The 23,203-nt window shown below is 41.8% G+C and overlaps 1 protein-coding gene and 1 pseudogene across 1 annotated transcript in view; one reads left to right on the top strand and one right to left on the bottom strand.

Annotated features, from left to right (window-relative positions):
• Positions 1-586: 586 nt before the first annotated feature.
• The window catches only part of ARSB (arylsulfatase B), a 135,032-nt gene continuing 112,415 nt past the window's right edge, over positions 587-23,203 (top strand). Inside the window, exons 1-3 of the mRNA XM_053912307.2 lie at positions 587-1,094; positions 17,138-17,324; positions 22,328-22,518. Of these exons, the coding sequence (XP_053768282.1) occupies positions 792-1,094; positions 17,138-17,324; positions 22,328-22,518 (681 nt within the window). The 5' untranslated portion in view covers positions 587-791. The remainder of the gene's footprint in view (positions 1,095-17,137; positions 17,325-22,327; positions 22,519-23,203) is intronic.
• On the bottom strand, positions 18,031-18,337 carry LOC112307529 (large ribosomal subunit protein eL36-like; annotated as a pseudogene).

Here is a 23,203-nt window from a genome sequence, read left to right on the forward strand (position 1 = left end):
CACAGCACCCCAATCAACTCTAGGGACGCCTAAGTTAAACTGCACCTCCAAAAGGGCACCATGCAGTCGGGGTGTGTATTGGGTCCCGTTTGCTCGTGGGAAGTGGCTTCACAGCTGTACGCTATTCATAAATAGTGCCTGAAACATCATATAGACTTCTGCCTCTTCGTCCTCCCAGCCTCACGAGGCTGGACTCGTGCTGGAAATGATTGTCCCACTACCGTTAAAACATCATAGCTCAGGATCTGGAGACAGAACTGAGTTTGGATTAGGCTCAACCAACTACCGACAAGTTTGTTTATTCTGGAAAAAGGGGGGGGGGACATTAATTATAATTCCTAGCTGCCAGTGTTGCTGCGAGATTTAAAGACATAAGGGCAAAAGAAAAAAGAGAGAAATGAGGGCTGTGAAAATACTTTGGAAACTTGAGAACAAATCTGTTAGAATGCCACGACACAAAGTTCAGAGCTGGAAAGGTAAGAGATCTTTGCCCCTCTGAAGCATCGACGTTGTTTCCACGGAGCCAGCGAACCGAGCGCGGGCAGCGCTGCAGGAGCCCGGCGGCACCTAGCAGGGGAGCCCCGTCCGCTGGCTCCTCCCCCGCCTCACCGGCTCGCGCGGGGAAGGACCCGGCGGGGGCTCGGGCGCAGGCCTCGGCCTCTCCTGCCCGCCGCCCGCTGGGGGTGAAGTCCCGGGGCGGGGCAGGCCCCCTTGGCCGCCCAGTTCCTCATTCTATAAGCGGGGCCGCGGGCTGGTGGCGCCACAGGCGCAGGGACTGCGCACGGCGAAGGATGGGCCCGCGCCTCGCCGCGAGCCTGCCCCGAGGCCCCGGCCGGCGGCAGCCGCTCCCGCTGCTGGTGCTGCTGCTGCTGCTGCCGCCTCCGCCGGGCGCGGGCGCCGGGGCCGGCCGGCCGCCCCACCTCGTCTTCGTGCTGGCGGACGACCTGGGCTGGAACGACGTGGGCTTCCACGGCTCCCACATCCGCACGCCACGCCTGGACGCGCTGGCGGCGGGCGGGGTGCTGCTGCACAACTACTACACGCAGCCGCTGTGCACGCCCTCGCGCAGCCAGCTGCTCAGCGGCCGCTACCAGGTACGCGGCGCCCGGCGGCCCCCCACGCCCCGCCCCGTCCGCGGCCGCGCCGCTGCGGGCCCGCGAGCCTCCGGGAAGTGGGTCGGGGCGCCGCTGCGGGCCCGCGAGCCTCCGGGAAGTGGGTCGGGACGCCGCGCGAGCCCGGCTCAGTTCCCGCGCCTGTCCGAGCGGGGCGGCTGCTAGCCCCTGCTGCGTGGGTTCCGCGGCGGCCTCTGCGCATGCGCGGCTCCTAGGCGTCCCGCAGCGCCCCGCGCCCCGCCTCTCGGGCGCTGTTTCTCTTTTGTTTTCTAAAGGCCTGGGGTGGAGGGGTTGCTGGGAACGCTGGGTGCTGGGCCCCGCGAGCGGGTGGGCGGGAGGGTCGGCACGGTCGGCACGGACTCTGCGGGGCGGTCCTGGAGTGGGAGGATGGAGAGGGAGCTGGCCGGGAGCCCAGGGCGGCAGTGAGAGGCTGGGAGCCGCGAGGCTGGGGGAGAGTTAAAGTGAGAGTGCCCTGGGGGTACGGCTCTGGTTCCCCGTGAACCCAGCGGTCGTGGGCTAGGACTGTCCGACCAAATATTAGAGTAATTTTTCCAAGTTTTGGCATCCCTGCAGTGAAACCTACCCAGGTTGATTTTTCTTGGGCTGCTGACATTTTCTTGGGCTCCTTTCAGATTTAACTGTATTCGACCCCCCTGTGCATCTTCATTGTCTCCGAAAGCTTCTCTTTTAAACTTCTTTGTAGTTAATAGAAAAAAGTATACTTGTAAAGAGTGTGCATATATGTTAGATAACTGGGAATATGGAGAACGTTTGCATAGTGCTTTACTGCTTTTAACAGCAATTCTTGAAACAGCCCGTGAGGTAGCAGTTATTTTTAATCCCCTTTTACAAATCAGGAAACAAACCTGCAGAGATTGAATGATGTGTTAAGAATCACCCAGCTAGAAAGCAGCTGAGCTGGGTTTATGCCTTCCTGCACCCAGTAGGCATCTCAGGCCTCTTATTCTTAATCTGAGTTACATTGACATTTTCATATGATGTGATTATGACCATATTAAGTACCATAAGTGGGGATCGTTTGAGATCACATGCATACCCTCATATATGCGTATGCACTGTCTATTTAACAAGCATGTTTTATGCCCTGGCTGTGCAAGTCATTGGAAATTCTTGAACCTTGCCCTTCCAAATCTGTGTTCCTATAGCCTTTCGGATCAGCCCTACCTCATGTCCTGACATCAACAGAAGGGAGATGTTCATTTGTGGTAAAGATTTCCACAGTGATCTGAAGACTTCTAGAAACAGAAATGGGAGTTGTACAACAGTCTGAGAAATAGCCGTAGTGGAGGTTTGCAATGGAGATAAAGGATGGTTCCCTTCACCACCAGCCCTAAGAACTTGCTACATTGTAACTTTGGCTGCTAAATATAATCAGGAATATCTACTCTGATGCAAATCTTACCCTGCGTGCTTTGTAGGAATAAAGGAGCATTCGAGTAATGAAGAAGGGAAACGAGGAAAGGCACCTGCCCAAAATGGTTCTGCATTTGCTCTGAAGCAAGGGAACTGAACTCAAATTGCAGAAGAATGGGAGGGGCCATTCCTTTCTCTAACTTCCTCTCTTCCAACAGACTTGAACAGGAAAGCAAATACTGCACTTCAAAAGCTTTCTCATGTAATTGGCTGCTTTTGTTCCTTAACATCCTCCCCTACCAGTCATGAACATTTCATCTTGGGAAAAAAAAACAAAACCCAAAAACAAAACAAAAACTTGAATATTTAGAGTACTCTGTAGTTAGGAAGTGAAGGCAGGGTAGAAACTGGGTATTCCAAAAACGGTTTAGAGATCACTCAGCATAGCAAGCCAACCTCTCCAAGCATTTTGTTTGACTTTTCTGTTTTATTCTGATAAGAGTTCATGAGGCCCAATTAGAAATTACCTTGGCTTAGAAAGTATCCTCTTTTAAAGGAGTCATTATTTCTCAAAGAGTGAAGAAGCCTCATTGCTCTCAGATAGTACATACTGATACTGTTCTAAGCACTTGGATACATTCTCACAGCAACCTGATGAAGTAGGAATTACTATTATCAGTACTGTTCGATAACAAGGAAACTGAAGCTGGAAGAGGTTAAGAAACTTGTCCAAAATCACAGGGCAAGTAAGTGGTAGACTAGGATTTGAACTGGGTAGTGTGGCTGCATAACCACTATATTACATTGCCTACTCAGAATTACTAAATATATTTACTGAATGATCTATTACTTTTAGATATTTAGGTTGTTCCTCAATATCTCAATTTCAAAAATTATCCAATCACATTTCAGGTTAGGGATTGACTGTGTTAAATGTAAAATAGAAATAGGGAGAAAGGCTTTATTTCTGAAACAAAGCATGTGTTGTGCATAATTTTAGACAATAAAGTGAGGAAATTTGTTTCTTTTAAAATTAGGTGAAATAACTACTTAATAGCCTATCTGTGAGTTTAGCAAGCATGCTTTAATATTACAGAATATTAAATCCATTTATATTAAATCCTTCTCATATCCATTTAACTTTAGAGTAGAACAGAAGAGCATAAAGTGATAAGCAAGCCTAGACTGACTGATGGAACTTTATATTTCCAAGAAGTACTGAATTTTAGTATTTTAGTTTATTTAAGTATTTAGTTCATTGGACCAGTTAATAAATATGAGATGTGGGTTTCATTCTTTGCCATGACAGTCTTCAGGCTCTGACCTTGCTAGACAACATTTTCCAATTCTGGAAAGTATGGGAAACGTGCTGAACAAATTTCTTTGACTCTAAGGCTCCTGTGTCCATTAGAGCAAACGTCTGGCGCGGTAAACATTATACTCACTAACCCCATCTACTGGTAGAAAGAGAGATTAACCTTGCCCAACACTGCCTTACAGGTACAAGAGCTGCTTGTTCTGCTGCTACAAACTTGTTCAAACAAAAACGTGAATTCAACCTTTTCCACTGAGATACATAATTGTTTAGAGTCCTCATATATGAACCTTTTAAAATATGCATGCTCTGCTAAAAGAAATTCGTAGAGATTGGGAAAAGGAGGAAAGGGAGACTGATCAGCAGATGAGACAGGAAAGTTATCCACAATTTCAGAACTAGAAAATTCAGGTGTGTGTACCCTTAGGCTAGTGTTCTTCCCACAGCCCTATAAGGCTCATCCATCCATTATTTTTAAATTCTCTTTAAAACCCATATTTTATTTGTTTTTGGAGTAGAAAATACATTCACATGATTTAAAAACTCAAAAGTTACAAAAGGGCTTACAGTGAAAATATCTTTCCACACACACACACACACACACACACACACATTCTCTTCCTTAGGTATCCAGTTGCCCGTCTTTTGCAGGCAAACAATGCTATCTGAATTATGTATACAGTATTTTATTAAGTTCAAGAAAAGTACATACTCTTCACACTACTTTGAACCTTGTTTTTTTAAAAAAACTTTAACATTTAAAATAATTCCATATTGTTATTTAAAGAGCATTCTCAACTTTCATGGCTGTATAATATTTTGTTAAATGGCTATGTCATAATTTATTTAACCAGTCACATAATGATGGACGTACAGGTTGTTTCCAGCCTTTTTATATATCAAAGAATGCTGAAGTCCATAAACATGTCACTTTGCACATGTTTGAATACATCTGTAGGATAAATTTTTAAAAAAATTAAAAAAATTTTTAAAGAATTTTTTAATGCATTTGTAATTTTGATAAATATTGCAAAATTGCAATTCAGTAGGTTTTATCAGTCTATATTCCTACCAGCAATATGTGAAACTACTTATCGGTCTATACTCCTTTTTAAAAATTATATATCACATACCATAAAATTAACCATTTTAAGTGTATAATTCATTGGGTTTTTGTATATCCACAAAGTTGTGCAGTCGTCACCACTACTACCTCCAGAACCTTCCCAGCACCCCAAAAAGAAACCCCATAACCATTAGCAGTCAGTCCCCATCCCCTTCTTCCCTTAGCCCCTGGCAAACACTAATCTGCTTTTCATCTCTATGGATTTGTCTCTTCTGGATGCATATGGAATCATACTATACAGGTCCTTTCATCCATATTACTTTTTATGGCCAAGTAATATTCCATTGTATGGATATACAAACATGTTATTTTTCCACTCATCAGTTGATGGACATTGGAGTGTTCTACTTTTTTGGTGATTATGAATAATGCTGCTGTGAACATCCATGTACAAGTTTTGTATGAACCTATCTATTTCTTTCTGTTTTCTTGGGTATATATCTAGTAGTGGGATGTTAGATCATATGGCAACTCTGTGTTTAACTTTTTGAGGAGCTTCCAAAAAGTTAAACTGTTTCCACAGCAGCTACACCATTTCACATTCCCACCAACAATGTGTGTGTGTTCCAATATCTGTGCATCCTCGTTAGCATTTATTATCTGTCTTTTTTATTATAGCCTTCTCATCAGCCTGGTGGGTATAAAGTAATATTTCATTGTGCTTTTGATTTGCATTTCCATAATGACTAATGCCATTGACTATCCTTTTTATGCCTTATTGGTCATTTGTACATTTCTTTGGAGAAACCCCTACTCATATCCTCTATCCACTTTTTAATTGGGTTGTTTGTCTTTTTATTGTTGAGTTGTAAGAGTTCTCTGTATATTCTGGATATTTGACCTTTCTCAGACATATAATTTGCAGTTGTTTTCTTCTGTGGGTTGTCTTTTTATTTTCTTGATGGTGTTTTTTTATATATAAAAGTTTTAACTTTTAATGTATTTCAATTTATTTACTTTCCTTTGGTTGTGCTTTTGGTGTCATATCTAAAAACACACTGTCTGATTCAAGGTTACCAAGACTTCTGTGTTTTCTCCTAGGAGTGTTGTAGTTTCAGCTCCTCCATTTAGGTCTTTGATCCATTTTTTAAAAGTTTTTGTATATTTTTTGAAGTATGCAGATGCATACGGATATCCAGTTGTTCCAGCACTATTTGTTGAAAAGACTCTTCTTTCCTCATTGAATGGTCTTTGTACCCTTGTCAAAAATCAGCTGACCATAGGTATATGGGTTTGTTTCTGTGTTCACAGTTCTGGTCTTTTGATCTCTAGGGTTATCCTGTGTCAATACCACGCCAACTTGATACTGTAGCTTTGTGATAGGTTTTAGAAAGTGCGAATTCTCCAATTTTGTTCTTTTTCGAGATTGTTTTAGCTATTCTGGGCCTCTTGTATTTCCTTGTGAATTTTAGGGTCAAACTTGTTCATTTCTAATTTTGATAGGGATTGATTGATCTATAAGCTCATGTGAGGAATATTAGTACCTTAACAATATAAGCCTTCCTACCTGTGAATATGAGATGTCTTTCTATTTAGGCCTTTTAAAATTTCTTTCAAAAATATTTAATAGTTTTCAACCTACAAATCTTGCACTTTTTTGGTTACACCTATTTCAAAGTTTTTATTCTTTTTGGTCTGTTGTAAATGTTAATTGTTTCCTTAATTCTACTTTCAAATGTTCATTGCTAGTGTATAGAAATGCAACTGACATATATTAATCTATATCCTGCCTGGAACTTTGCAGAACTTATTAGTTCTAATAGTGTGTTTGTGTATTTATGCATGCTCTTTATGATTTTCTCTATACAAGATCCTGTCATCTAAAAATAGAAATAGTTTTACTTCTTCCTTACCAATCTGGACACCTTTTATTTCAGTTTCTTGCCTAATTGCTTTGAGTAGAATCTCCAGTACATTGCTGAATAGAAGTGGCAAGAGTGCACATCCTTTTCTTAGTCCTGAGTTTAGAGGGAAAGCTTTCAGTCTCTCACCATGAAGTATAATGCATGCATTAACTCCTTCTTTCATTCACCAAATTTTTATTGAGCAACTATTTGTGCTGGGCATTATGCTGTATACTCTGGATCTCCTTGTGCTTTTAGTCTGGTGAGGGTGAGGCTGGGGGAAGAAGTTATGAAGGGGGGTGAAATAAACATAAACGATTGAGTAAGGTGAATTCAATGACATGGCAACAAACATGAAGAAAATAAAGCAGGCCAAGTAATAGTGACGTGCAAAGGTATTTCCAAGAAGGTGACATTGGCAGAGGCCTGAATGAACAGTCAAGTATGGAAAGATCCTGGGAAACAGAGTTTGACACAGTAGGAGGGACTTCCAAAGTAAAGGCTGTGAGGGTGGAGAGAGCTTCCATGAATGCGGGGAAGGCCACTGGTGGAGTGAAGGAGGGTATGGAAAGCATGCTTAGAGCTCAGAGAGGGAGGCCCCTGTACCTAATACCCTCCTGCTCGTGCTAAAATACTAAAACTTGCTTCAGTTTTCATAGTAATGAAGGCTACTTTCATTGAAGGCTACTATTTACTAAAGAATGTTTCTAATATAACTGTGTTCCAAAGAAATATATTTTAAGGAGGGACCGTAATAAAGTGCCATGTGGCATTCTTTGTATACATGTAATTCCAGTTAGAATTAAATTTTGTTTGCTGAGGGTGGATGGGGACATAAGGGGACTAAATGGTGATGGAAAAAATACAATAAAAACTTTTTTTTAAAGAATTAAATTTTATATTTTTCCTTTTAAAAAAGTATGCTTATTTTTAAAATAATGAAATCCATTCAAGTTTCAAATATAAACGATTTTAAGAGAGATATATGTTAAAAAAAATCTTTTCATCCTCTTCCCTGGCCCTTCTTCCTAACTTCCCGTAAGTAGCCTGTTTCTTAATTTCTTGGTATCCTTTGGTTGCATGCTATGCATATAATGAAATAGATTTTATATTTACTTTCCCCTTGTTTAAAACCTCAAGATTAGAAATATTAATTTAAACTCCCGAGGGGGGTGGGGGATAGGACAGATGTTGTTTAAGGGCACAAACTTAGAACAAGTAGTAAATGAGACCTAGAAATCTAATGCACAGTACAGTGAATATAGGCAGCACTATTGTATTGTAGTCATCAAACTGGCTGAGAGACTAGAACCTGACGATTCCAACCACCAAAAAGAAAGGATCATTATGTAATATGCTAAAGGTGTTAATTATCACTGCGATGGCAATCATATAATGTTTAAATGTATCAAATTAACATGTGATACGTCTTAAATTTACACAATGTTTTATGTCAAATACATTTCAACAAAATAACACATGTCATAAACATGTTTATAAAAGTGGTTAAATAAATAATCCTTCAGCTTTTCTAATAGAATTTGTATACTTCTTTTAGTGCAAGTAGAAGATTTGAAAATACTAAATTTTCATATTGCTACATATTGACTTTATTCAGTCCAAAATACTCATTATACTTCTTCACTCCTGGTACACATGTTAAGTGTGGCTGGTTGTTCTCAGGTCTGACTTCACTAGCTTGCCCTGTTTGTTTATCTCTGGCCTAGAGGAGCACTCAGTGTTGAACAACTAAATGAATGAAGGACTCTGCCAAGTGCTTTAACCCCTGAGCATTTCCTGAAGGAGCTCGCTATCATAGCTCCTTAGGGTTGACAAGTCATCTCTAATGCCCTTGAGTACTTTGTGAGAAATGAAAAGATTAAAGGATAACAAAAGCGGTAGGCCTTAGTGGAAACACTTCTTTCTGGGGAAAAAAGTAAAGTAACTTTGGTCCTCACCTGGGAACACTCTTACCTTGGGAACTGAGGGGACTACTCCACCAGAACTCTATAAACCTTGGCAGAGAATAGAAGCCATGAAAGATGACTCCAAGGTTTCATTCTTAAGGGACCCAAGCCACATTTCTCTTAATCTCATCGATAAACAGATAAGACACTTTCATAGCTTTTCACTCACCCCTGAAGCAGAACCTTGGGCAGAAAATATAGGAAGGAGGCTGTGCACAAGCATCGTGGGTAATTTTTTACTTTTGCTTCAAGTTTGCTTTAAGAATGTGAGCAGGTGAGACCCAGGGCTGCAAATAGAATAGGGCGCTGCACACTGTGGCTTGGAAAGGAGAAGGCGTTCTGCCTGAGGATGCCACGTCTCCCTGCTTCCTCTCCTCATTGTCCTCAGTGTCCTGCCTGCCCATTCTTTATCTCCCATCCACATGCTTGCCTGTCAGTGGACCCCTGCCCCTGGCCCACTCTCCCTGGACTCTTCAGATTAGAAAAGGATAAAAAGAGGAGTGAATTGCTGGAAGAAATGGGCGGAGTGCTTAGGGAAGGATGTCCGTCACAAGTTGGGAATGTTCATAGGACCCCTGGCAAAGGCAGCCAAGGAGTGAGAGATAAGAAGAGCTTGAAGTCCTCTGAAGGGCGGGAGCACTCGTTAGTCTTTATTCTTACTCTTTAACCCGGACTCTGAGGGGGAGGAACAAAGGATGCATTAGGTCCCTAGTAACAAGCAAGATGGCTACTTACAGAAGCAAACCAGGATTCCAAAGCAGGGGCCTGTGAGGATGACTCGCTCTGATCGGTCTTCTGTTTTTCCTGAAGCCAGGTGTCCATCCTAGGCCTAGCCAGAGCCAAGAAGCATTCTCAGAAGGGAAGGGGCATCTGAAGACCTTCTTCTATTAAGTATTGATGATATTTTAAAGAAACAATTCCATATTTTACTTTCCAAGTAATTGGAAATGAAAAAGTGAATAAGTTTGGGGCTAAGTGGAATATGGCCCATTGGATTTAGGGTGCGTTTTTTGGTTGAAGGTTTGTTATTTCAAGAATCACTCTGAGCATACGCTGTCACTGTCTGGTAACTCTCTCTGTTTTTGTTTCCTTAATCATATCACTTTACTAAAAACTATTTTCCTCCCTTTTCATTTTGGGCCATGGCTGGATTCATAATTTAAACAGAGGAAGGCACTGCAACGTTTTTTGCCTTGTTTATTCTTTCTACAAACAACATCCCTTTGTGAGCTCAGTCAGAGATTTACACTCTTTGCTAATCAACACCGAAATAAACAGACCCTTAAAACTGTCAGTGACACCAGCCAGTTCTGCAGCCTGCGCTCTGGAAGACCAGGCCAGATGGCCAAGCCAGGCCGCGAGCACTCATAATGTGTGTTCTGTAGCTCTTGGCTTCCGCAGCATGGCCAGCTGACCGCTTTTTAGAAGGCTTGAGGGAGGAGGGAGCAGATTCTCCACCATCCATTTGTTCTGTAGGGCATCTTCAGGAATAAACCTAAGTGGCACGAGTGGCACTTGACTGTGGTTAAAACCTGTAGTGTGCTGGCCAAGGCACAGACTGGATATTGTGACTCCTGGCTGGCTCCCAGCACGTTCTGTGATTATGTTCCGGTCACGAAGCTTCCCTGTACGGTCTCTGATGTGTAAAGTGGAGGGACGGAGCTGCCCATCTTCCTGAATTTTCAAGCAGGAGGTGTTGCAGAAACACACAGGTGCGATGAGGGCATGAGCTCATCTTGCACAGGTCAGACTGACAGGACAGAATTTTTGTTCTGTTCTACTGGATGTTACCTCCCATCGCTGTTGAGGTGAGGGGAGCAATAGCGTTCATTGCTGTGAGTGTAGCAGGGGTTCGCCTGGTCCCTGGGAGAGTTTATTGTAAGTTTAGCTGAAATACTGTGCTCTAAGCTTCCGAATAGTAATTAATCAATAGACTGCCTGGACTTCTGAAAAAAGGATTGTAAGAGGTTCTGATGTGGAAACCACCCCATCTCCTTCCCTCCCCATCCAAGAGACTGGGTCCAGGAGATTGGTTTTTCTCCACTAAACTCATGAGACTACACTGTTAGTATCTTCTAGATCTGCCGAGGACAGGACAACTCACAGAATCACATGAATTTTTATGTGCAACAGAACCTGTAAACAAGGATTTCTCATTATTTATCTCACAGAAAGAACCCAGAGACAAGCCAGGTCCTTCACTGAATTTGCAGGCCTCTTGCCTTTGCAGAGGGAATCCTTGATGGTCAAGCAACATTTTAGGAGAAGCTGTTTTTTGAGAGAGGATTTGGTTTAATGATGAAGAGACAGACAGCTATCCATGCTGGAGAGAGAGAGTAACCTCTCTGGACTTACATGCGTTTTCTATGGGACCCTCTACGTTTACACATACTCCCATTGAAGATGCACGTTAGAATGGAATTGTTTTAGATGCTGTTGCTTTTACAAGGGGAGGTTTATTTTTTTCTTTTGATTTCTATTGGTGCCCTGTTGTCACCCTACCCCACGAAGCATCATGTGGCTTATAATTCTGTGCTGAACTAAAGTGCTGGGTTGAAACCAGCTCGGCGTTTGCCTGTTTACCGCTTCTCTGCACATTACAGCTTCCTTACTTCAAATAGTGTTTGAACAGACCAAAAACCATGTTTTTTGGATGTCATCCAGAGTTTAGCTTCCGCTCCCCAGTAATGCTATAAAAATGCTCTGTCAAATAAATTCTCAGGAACTGAAAAGAACAAATTCCCTGCCCCATATGATTGCAGATAATAGAAGCAGGCTTCAGCTGACCACCTGGCTTGGTGCCCATGGCCTTGGAAAACCGGATCGCACAGCATCCCTTGGTGGTGCTATAGAGCGGGCAGAGTCAGTTCTCTGCGTGTGATGGATGAGCCTTCCATCTGAGAAATTTGCACGCAGCATTTATCTCCACCAGGTCTTTTGAATTCCATAAAATATTATCTTTCCTGATCCTGCTCTGTTGCCAATTGGTATATATTATGAAGTTTTTGAACCCAGGATTAATTTTCTATTGATAAACTTCTGGTGTTAGCCATAGACAGACAGAATCCTTCTATGATTTGGGGTGCATGTGTGTGTTGAGAGAAATGGTTTCCTTTCCCAGGCTGGATATTGTAATAGCTTATCATTCACAATCCCAACTGGAAAGAGACAGCATATTCAAATTAAAATAATTTAGAGAGGTTTTATTTATATAGGGACTCTATAAAAGGTGTGAATGTGTTAGGGAACCCGAGGGATGGTGGAGCTATTACTGCCCCTAGACGAGAAGGAAGGAAAGGGAAGGGAACTTAGCAGGACCACAGAGAGAGTCATTCACGTAGAGAAGGTCGCCTTCAGAATGGCCTGCACTAGAGAGCCTGGCAGCCCGAGGCACCCACTCATCTCTTTCTTCCCTCCAATCTCCTGTCATCCCCATGGCTGGACCCAATGCCGAGCCAGGGGGCAAAGGGGCCTTTTGATTTGGTCTCCACAGGTCAGCTTCCCAGGGTGAAGAGCAGGATGGAAGCAGAGGATGGATTTGGAGGGCAAATAGGAGGCATCTGGCACATTCCCCAGAGTAGGTGCCCAGTGACTTCTAGGAGAGGCATAAAGCCTCACTAGAAGACTTAAACTCATTTTTATTTTTAAACAGCTTTTTGAGGTATGATTGTCATACAATAAGCTGCACATATTTAAAGCATACAATAGGACAACTTTTGATCTGTATATGCCTGTGAAACTACCACCACAACCAAGGTGGCAAACATACCCATCACTGTCAAAATAACCCACTTAAATAAACATTTAAGATACTCCACAGGTCCTTTCAGGAGGGTGTGGCAAGAGGTTGTGAAGTCAAGCAGCAGCACTTCCAGCTCTGGAGGCACTGAAAACGTGAAGTTCATGACAGTGGCAGAGCTCACGAGAATTCCCATAGGAATGCTATTGAATAGTGAGTCGCTTACAATAAATTAAAGGAAAAAAAGTGTGAGTTTGAAAGCGTTTTTTTTTTTTTCTCGTCCCTATGTTGTATCTGTTTATTGCCATGTATTTGAGACAAAACCAAGACAAAGATGTGCACGTGTGTCTGGTGGGGGTGGTCAGCATTGAATCTGAGAACAGCAGACGTGCCAGCACGTAGTAGTCCCAGCAGAGCTCTAGATCCGGAGTTCAGTATCATATCTGAAGTTCATGTGCACCACGACACACGCCTGGGGCAGGCCTGGTCGCACATGCATGTTCTCTGTGATGCTGCCCCCACTCCTTAGGGAAGCTTGTTGAGATACAGGTGAGAGGGTGTGGTGTGTTGTTGATAACACTGCTTACAGTTGTTACCATGGCAATTGCTGTGTGTTCAGTGTGTGCTTGGTGATAGAACCAGGATGAGCTTTATGCTGGTCTGCTTTAATGAAAGCAAGCAAATCATTTGCAATCACATTTTTAAAATTTTGTATTAGTAATTGCTTGCTACCCACCTGACAGCTGATGGAAATGCCAGAGAGTCACAGGCCTGGTTGAAAACTGGCTCTGTCAACCTTCAGTGTCCCCAGAGCCCCTCTGTTCTGGAGGAATCAGGAGCACCCAGTGGTAGGGACAGCTGGCATCCAGTGCAGACAGAGCTGAAGGTGAGACTTCAGCCCACTCATACAAAGAACATCTGCTGACTAATCCAGGGCAAGGGGAGGAGCTGTGAAGCTTTAGGGAAGGGGGAGGCAGAGCAGGCAAGGAGAGAAGCCCCTGGGGACACCCCCCCCCCATTGTGCCCAGCAGGAGGGACAGTGGCAGCCATCAGCACAGGAGCTGCGATAAGGGCCACACTGACTTCCAAACTGGCCTTTGAACTTTGCCTCACAAGTTCAGGTCTCAGGGCCTGTGCATTTTTTATTCCTTATGCCTGTATTGTCCTTGCCTGAGGTTTTTGGAAGGCTCTCTCTCTCTCTGTTCAGGATATTACTCAAGTATCTCCTCTTCAGAGAGCTTTCTTTTGCCATTCAATCTAGAGAATCGTCTGTCACGATCTCCCTCTGCCACTTTATCGTCCTCATAGCAATGACTACTATCAGACGTTATAGCATCAGTTCTCAGCCTTTATAGTTTGAGGTTTTAGGACCAATGCATGTGCTTAAAAATTATTGAGGACCCCAAAGAGCTTATGAGCTTACTCCTTGAGTAAGTAAACTCCAAGAGCTTACTCCTTGAACTTGACCTCATCTGGGAAGCACTTTATCTGCCCTTCCATTCTAAATGATAGCTTTGCTGGATAGAGTATTCTTGGATGTAGGTCCTTGCCTTTCATGACTTGGAATACTTCTTTCTAGCCCCTTCTTGCCTGTAAGGTTTCTTTGGAGAACTCAGCTGATAGTCTTATGGAAACTCCTTTGTAGGTAACTGTCTCCTTTTCTCTTGCTGCTTTTAAGATTCTCTTCTTATCTTTCATCTTGGGTAATGGACTTATGATGTGCCTTGGTGTGTGCTTCCTTGGCGCCAACTTCTCTGGCACTCTCTGAGCTTCCTGGACTTCCTGGAAGTCTATTTCCTTTGCCAGGTTAGGGATGTTCTCCTTCGTTATTTGTTCAAATAAGTTTTCAATTTCTTGCTCTTCCTCTTCTCCTTCTGGCATCCCTATGATTCAGATGTTGGAACATTTAAAATTGTCCTGGAGGTTCCTGCACCTCTCCTCATTTTTTGAATTCTTGTTTCTTCATTCTGATCCAGTTGCATGTTTATTTCTCCCTTGTGCTCCAAACCATTGATGTGAGTCCTGGTTTCCTTCCCTTCACTATTCCCTGTACATTTTCCTTTAATTCACTTTTCATAGCCTTCATTCTTTTGTCTATTTTGCGACCATACTCAACCATTTCTGTGAGCACCCTAATTACCAGTGTTTTCAACTGTGCATCTAATAGGTTGACTATCTCTTCATTACTTAGTTGTATTTTTTCTGGAGTTTTATCTGTTCTTTTATTTGGGCCTTTTTTTTTTTTTTTTTGGTCTCGGGTGCCTATTACAAAGTAAGGGGCAGAGCCTTAGGTGTTCACCAGGGCGGGGCACCGCACATCAGTATGTTGTGACATAGTGGGGGAGGGGTCCAAGAGGGAACAATGCCACTTTCCCCACTCTCAGCTGACTTTCAGTCACTCCCCAGCTACCCACTATCAAATTGGGCCCTTCTGGTGCTGATTCCCATGTGGGTGGGTTTGTGTATGTTCTAGGACCCTGTGGGTCTCTCCAATGAACTCTCCTGTGAGGCTGGGAGTTTCTCCTGCTGCCTCAACCCCCACAGGTGTTTTCAGTCAGAGGTTTGAGGCTTTATTTCCCCACCCTGGAGCCCTGGGTTGTGCTGTCTGTCTCGCTCCCCAGTTGTTCCTCCCGGTTTATCCGCATGCAAAGGTGGGACCACCCGGTCCTCCAGCCAATATCTTTCTGTGAGACTTCTCTACCTGGCTGCCGAGCTCTGCCCCTCTTACCCATCTGGATAAATGTTTCTTTAACTCTTTGCTTGTCAGACTTCCATACAGTTTAATTTTCTGTCAGTTCTGCTTGTTTTTTCTTTTTAAATTTGCTGTTGTCCTTTTTTTGGTTGTGTGAAGAGGCACAGTGTATCTACGTATGCCTCCAACTTGGCCGGAAGTCCCCATTTTTAATATTCTGAGGACTCTCCATACTGTTTTCTGTAGCGGCTGCACGAGGTTGCATTCCCACTAACAGGGCACAGGGTTCCCTTTTCTCCACATCCTCAATACTTGTTGTTTGATGATTTATTGATGGTAGGTGTGAGGTGATATCTCACTGTGGTTTTAATTTGCAATTCTCTGATGATTAGTGACATTGAGCATCTTTTCATATGTCTGTTGTTCATCTATATTTCCTCTTTGGAGAAGTGTCTACACAGGTCCTCAGCCCATTTTTAAATTGGATTGTTTGTTTTTTTGGTGTTGTATGAGTTTTTCATAAATTCTGGCTATTAGCCCCTTATCAGATGTATCATTGGTGAATATATTCTTCCCTTCAGTAGGTTGTCGTTTCATTTTGTTGATGGTTTCCTTTGCTGTGCAAAAACTTTTTAGTTTGATGTAGTCCCATTTGTTTATTTTTTCTTTTGTTTCCCTTGCTCAAATATATTAGAAAAAATATTGCTCAGTGAGATGTCAGAGATTTTACTGCCTGTGTTTTTTTCTAGGAGTTTGAGTCTTAGAGTTGTCTTTAATCCATTTTGAGTTTGTTTTTGTATGTGATGTAAGAAGTTGGTCCAGTTTCATTTTTTTTGCATGTATCTGCCCCATTTTCCCAACACCATTTATTGAATAGACTGTCTTTAACCCCTTGGATAGTCTTGCCTCATTTGTCAAACATTAATTGACCACAGCTGTTGGTTTATTTCTAAGCTCTCTATTCTGTTTCATTGATCTATGTCTCTTTTTGTGCCAGTGCCATACTGTTTTGATTAGTATAGCCTTGTAGTATAGTTTGAAGTCAGGTAGTGTGATACCTCCTACTTTGTTCTTCTTTCTCAAGATCACTGTGGCTATTTGGAGTCCTTCATGGTTCCATATAAATTTTTGGATTATTTGTTCTAGTTCTATGAAATACACTTGGTATTTGGTAGGAACTGAGTTCAATCTGTAGATTGCTTTGGGTAGTATTGACATTTCAGTGATGTTAATTCTTCCCATTCATGTGCACAGTACATGTTTTGATGTATTTGTATCTTCTTCAATTTCTTTCTTCAGTGTCCTATAATTTTTTTAGTATAGGTCTTTTATCTCCTTGGTTAAATTTATTCCTAGGTATTTTATTATTTTTATGCAATTGTAAATGGGATTGTTTTTGTTGGTTTCCCTTTTTGATAGTTCATTATTGGTTTATTAAAGTACAACCGATTTCTGAATATTTACTTTGTATCCTGCTACTTTACAATTGCTTTGATTTCATTGGTTGTAATCGGTCTGTTCAGATTTTCTGGGTTTTTTTGATTCAGCTTTGGAAGTTTATATGTTTCTGTAGACTCCTTTTAATCAAACACTGACTTCTCATGTGTACAGAAATTGCAATATTTTTTTCTTGATAGATCCACACCTCTTATGATGACTACTTTTTTGAAGTAGGAAATGGAAACTTAAGTTAATGGCTTCTAACATAGCGTCTTAGTAAATATTTCTTGATGATATCTGATGTTTGTTAGAGTGCTTTAATTCTTTTTTTTTCTAAATTCTGTTTATGTCCATTAACTTACTTGAATAAGTGAGTAAAGTGCCTTTCAAAAATAGCCTTAAGCAGTACAGGAATAGAGTTAACGTTCCTGTACTACCCATATGTCCAATAAATTAGGCTGCCACTTTAGCTGCTCTTTCAGTATGTTTTAACATCATGATTCATAATTTTATGTTTGTCTTTTTAAGATCCACACAGGTTTACAGCACCAAATAATCTGGGCCTGTCAGCCCAGCTGCGTTCCTCTGGATGAGAAACTCCTGCCCCAGCTCCTAAAAGAAGCAGGCTACACTACCCATATGGTCGGAAAATGGCACCTGGGAATGTACCGGAAAGAATGCCTTCCAACCCGCCGAGGATTTGATACATACTTTGGTAATGGAAATGCACGTGTTCCTTTAACAACTCAGACTGATGGCAGCCGTCTTATAAAACACACCCCACTGTAATCAAATGAAATACTGTAACTGGATACTTGAACACAGAGTGCGTCAGTCAGCAGCACCGTGGGGCCACTGTCCAACGCCACCTCCGTAAGTGTGGCTTATGGTGGGCAGGACCCCGCAGGAGGCAATTATCTTTGCCAGGGTGCTAAATGCCACCATGGAGCCTCTGGGAAATTTGTACCCTTACCTCTGAGACCATTGTACTCTTAAAGAGCCTTATTACCAAAAGGGGATAGAGAATGATTTTTAAAAAATAATTCCAGGCAAAACTTAATACAAGAATATTTCCTTCACAAAGGTATGGAATATTTTTGTTTCTCCATGAGCTGTGCTCAAAAGTTTTGTTTTGTCTTTTTGTAAAGATGGTAGAGAAGACTCTTTTTCCATTGGCATTCTTCTCCCCTTCTCCGAGATCTATTTTTGAAATCACTGGATTGGGGAAGATAGATCTAAATAAACGAAATGGGAGGGAAAGTACAAAAGGTAATATGAAGGATAATAAAAAATTATAAGTATTTTATGGACTTGATAGTCCTGTAGAAGCTAATGTGAAACCTAACGTTTGTTTTGTTTTATTTTATCTTATTTTATTTTATTTTTTTCTGAACAGCTTTTATTACCAGAGGGCATGGGGCTCAGTCCTTCTGGGCTGCTGATTTCCTCATGGCTGCAAAGATGTTGCTCAGCTCCTGTCTCTTCCTCTTGGCCTGGATGTGTGTCCCCCACCCTTTTCTTGATGAATTTCAGGGCCCTCTTGTCCTTAGAGACCTTGAGCAGCTCCATGGTGCGCCACTCACAGGGGACAAAGCCACACACCTCTTGGATCATGTCCCTCACGAACTTGGTGTGTTTGTGAGGTGCCCACAGTGGTGGCTAGCTCACATTCTTTGTCACTTTGTGGCCCTTGTTGGGGCCCACGGCCCTGGGGTAGCGGAGAGCCATGGCTGCTGCTCCCCAGTGGTGGCCGCGGCGGAAGGGCCTCACATTTGTTTTAAAATGTGCCTTCCTTAAGCCTGTTAGGAGCTGTGTCTTAATTAACAACCTATTTATTTTGACAGTAGCTATATATCTTTGTCAAGTTCTTTTTCATATTGCACTTTCTGTCTAGCTATTTTGCTACCTACCTCCCTTTTTATATCTTCATTTATTTTCAATTTGCCATATACAAAAAGGAATACATATTCAACATAAAGCATTTACAAATAAATACAATAAAATATGGAGATAGAAAAAAAAGAAAATGGAAAAAAGATGGAATAGTTGCTTGATACCAAATTTAAAAAACATACTGCATGGTTGTAGGCAGGCTTCACATTCAGCTCTGAGATTTGAGATTTTTTATGTCCAAAACAAAACAAAAAAAAGGTAAGTCTATAGGAGTCACATCATTTATAAGACAAACGGAAACCAGATGTTCAGGAAGAGTAAAGCGTTTTCTGGCTCTTAGACCTGAGAGAAATTCCTCCTCTGGGAGAAGGTAGGGTGGAAAGCGTCCTGAAAAACAACATTTTAGTAATAAAATGATGGTTTTCTTACAGATGTTCCTCGAGACATTTTCTTTTATTCAAGCTAGGGCCAGAGCACCAAAGTGCGTTTCAGTAAAAGCGATTATATGGGGCCCAATCCATGCAGCCAGAGCACGTAGCTCTGTAGCGCTTGTTGGGTCCAGGGTGAAAGTTGAGATGCGAGGACATCAGACATGAGACCTTGTGTGCCCTACTCCATCCAGGTTCTCCAGCAGACTTCACTAGTCAATCATGGCTTTCTCTCTCTCTCTTTAAATTTTTTATTTATTGATTTTAGAGAGAGAAGGAGAGAGAGAGAAGCATGGATTTGTTGTTCTACTTATTTATGCATTCATTGGTTCCTCCCCATATGTCCCCTGACTGGGGATTGAACCCATGACCTTGGTGTATCGGGATGACATTGTAACCAACTGAGCTACCCGGCCAGGACCTGTCTTGATGACCCTGGATATATCCTGAGTATCCTTAAATAGCTACTAAAAATCAGGCTTGGATGTAAGACTTGTATTATTTTGGAAATTCTAAAAGAAAAACAGCCTGTACATCTTTTGAAAAATTTCAGTGAGGTCTTTGCTAAAATATAGGTTAGTATCTGTACTATAGAAGAGGAAAATCTATGGATATTTATTTGAAAATTTTGTATTAAAAGCCAAGTTATATGAGGTCTGTCTGGAAAAATTCCAGTCGTTGTTAATGTAACAAGAACAGTTTGCACATCATCGGTGTAACCCAGCAGCCAAGGAGAGTGGACTGGAATGTACATGTGTGAACACTGATGACTTCACTGTTCTAGTCAGTGGGGGTAGCAGATGCCATTGAGTGAGCATGTGTACTGTGTGGCTGTTGCATTCAAAATAACTGATTGAGTAGAGCAACGAATCTGCATCAAATTTTGCTTTAAGCTTGAACATTCCTCCATGGAAACTATTCCAATGATTCAGAAGGCTGAGCTGTGGGCAACTGGTGATGAGCAGCTTCATCACGACAATGCATCCGCTCATGCAGCATGTCTCAAGCAGAATTTTTTGGTGAAATATCAAATCACCCAGGTGACTCAGCCCCTTTACCGCCCAGATCTGGCACCATGTAACTTCTGGCTTTTCCCAAAACTAAAATCACCTTTGAAAGGGAAGAGATTTCAGACCATCAATGAAATTCAGGAAAATATGACGGGGCAGCTGATGGTGATTGGGTCCTACGGTGCCTACTTTGAAAGGGACTGAGGTGTCATTGTCCTACGTACAATGTTTCTTGTATCTTCTTTAATAAATGTCTCTATTTTTCATATTACATGGCTCGATACCTCCTGGACAAACCTGTATATTTAAAAATTCAATTGGACAGGAAATAGAAATGCTGTGCTTTCATGAATGTTAAGAAGCCTCACCAGGGCTTAGAGGAACAGGTACCTCACCTTCATGCAGAGCGGAGACCTGCAGATAAGGAAGGCAAAATGACGTGCAGCCGCTATCACTGTTAGGACTTTGGTGTTCTGTTAAAAAGCAGGCAAATGATTGCAGGGCTGGCGGCAAACCTCTGTGAACACACTCAAATGATTAAATTGTACACTTTAAACAGAAGATTTGTGTGGTATGTGAATTATAGCTCAATAATGCTGTTAAATAGAGCAGGCAGAGATTTAGCTGTTCAAAAAGTATTTTCTCATTTTCCCCCAAAAGCATAGGGTGCCATTTTCTTCAGACTCAGCACGTAAGTTCAGATTTGTGAATCACTGCTGTGAGAAAAGCTCTGTGTGATTGTCACACGGATACTTGGTATCAGTGTGGTCAGGTCTGTGAATAAATAGTGCTATTTCTGGAATCCTCCCATATGTAATCTCTTTTTAATATTTGTAGTTGATACCTCTTTTAATCAAGTATATCCTTTGCATATTTTCTCCCAAATGATAAAAAACAGTTTACGTACACAGATAACCAGCCAGAAGTGATTTTCTCAGGCTCTAATACCCAGTCGTTAGAAAAATCCCCAAACAGAACCCCTGTGTCACGACCCCTCGAAGCACCCGTGTAAGAGCTGACATCACTTTTGTGGATACATTTCTTTCTCTAGTACAAATTAATTAGCAAACATATTGGATTTCCCTTTCCGTTATATACATAGGAGAAACATTTCCATTGAAAACATTATCTTAAGACCAAGGTGTTCATTGGCCTTAAGAACCTTGAATATAGTGAGTCTTAGAAAGGGGAGAAATTAGTTAAAAATGAATTGATTTATTGTGTAAACTGTGTAAGGTTTTTCATTGTGAGCATAGGACATTCAAACTGGGGGAAGGGCTGGGCCGGTTTTGTCATCCCCATTTTAAGGTTAATAAGGAGTATTTGTCAGGAGATAGCTTGGAGGCCAGCACAGCTCATTTCTCTTTAATAGCTTTATCAAGGTGTAATTCACATGCCATACAACTCACCCAATTAAAGTGGACAACTCAGTAATTTTTAATACACTCACAGCGTTGTGCCACCATCATCACAACTGTAGGGCATTTCCATCCCACCCCAACAGAAACCCCACACCCCTTAGCAGTCACTTCCCATCTTCCCTGCCAGCCCCAGGCAACTGCTAACCTACTTTTTGTCTGGAATAGATGTGCCTATTCTGGACATTTCATATACATGGAATTATACAATATGCAGCACGGCTTATTTTAATATTTTAGGAAAATATGAAACATTTGCAGAAACAACTATTTGTTGAGGAAATCCATTTCCTCAACAGATAGTGGGATAGGCAGTTAATGCCATTTAAATTTGGGGTGAAATTGAGATCGCCATAGGTAGAAAAATCTAATCTTTGTGCTTCATGTTAGTTTGATCGTTTGGTTCTGTTATGCCTAGAAATCGTCTGTCTGGAAAGGTTTGCATCTTTCACCAGTGGGTGTCAGCATCTGACTAAAGATGATTCCTCCTAGAGCCACTTCTGTAAATAACCTTGAAGCCAGTCTCCCAAGGTCAATAGAAACACGGTTTGATTCCTGCATTCATTTATGTGATCACCTCAGAATAAAAACTTGTAACAAATCACATTAACCACATGCTATTTTAGCTTTAAAAGATCAAGATGTTATCACCTTTACTGAATTTGAACCCTGATTTTTAAAAAATGTATTTACTTGGAAGTACCCACTTTGAGAGTTACATGACAGAGCTTACATGCTGAAGACCGGAGTGGGGAATGGATTTGAATTTTTTTTTTTTTGCATTAACACTTCAATGGCATCTGCTAGCAAATATAGAGACATTAAGAAATGGTGCTCTGATTAACCTTGTCATCTGATTAGCCTTGTCATGGGTAATCAATTGCATTAGGCAATTAAGTGCTGAAACATGAGTTTGTTTAACAAGTTTTATGCCATGCTGACTACTCTCTTCGCCCATTCTTGTTACAGGCTATCTCCTAGGCAGTGAAGATTACTATTCCCATGAGCGATGCGCATTTATCAACGCTCTGAATGTCACACGATGTGCTCTTGATTTTCGAGATGGTGAGGAAGTTGCAACAGGATATGAAAATATATATTCAACAAACATTTTTACCCAAAGAGCTACAGACCTCATAGCTAACCATCCACCAGAGAAGGTAAATCTTGCTTCTTTATTGATATCAAGAGTGTGTGAAGAGAGCTTCTCTTCAGACGAGTGTAGGAAGAGGTCACTGTCATCTAGGGGAAAATCTACGGGGATAGCTTTTGGACATGGCCAACAGTGTGGTGATTGCGGGATGGCGGGGGAGGGAGTATAAGGGGACTAAGTGGAGATGGAAAAACACACAATATAGATTAAGGAAAAAAATTTTAGAGTACACCAGTGTCAGCCCGGGAAGCTTGTTAAGCATAGAAATCCCTGGAGCCCACCTCAGTCTCTCTGAGGGAGAGCCGTATGTCAGCATTTTAAAGAAGCTCCTCAAGGGCCATTCTGGTCGAGGTGGTCCTTAGATCACACTTTGAGAAAAACTGTGTCTCTAGTGTTTTAGTAGAAATGTAGTTTTATTATTTGGTGTATTATGTGCATGTGCTATAAGTACTTAGCAAATTGACATTTTTTAAATGATAGACTTATGTACACGGCGAGGTTTTATCATGGCAGACTTTCTATCGAGAGATCCATGAACTTTAGGTTCAGGGCAAGTCCTCTACCTTTGTACTCCTCCCTCACCTTTAAGGTAATGCTAGCTCTTCGAGATATTTGCATCCCCTAGTTTTAAAATCAGCTAGTCAGTTTCTACAAAAAATAATGTCTGCTTGGATTTAGCTTTCTGTAGACCT

Source organism: Desmodus rotundus, chromosome 1 (assembly GCF_022682495.2).
Source record: "Desmodus rotundus isolate HL8 chromosome 1, HLdesRot8A.1, whole genome shotgun sequence".
In the NCBI taxonomy this organism is placed as follows: domain Eukaryota; kingdom Metazoa; phylum Chordata; class Mammalia; order Chiroptera; family Phyllostomidae; genus Desmodus; species Desmodus rotundus.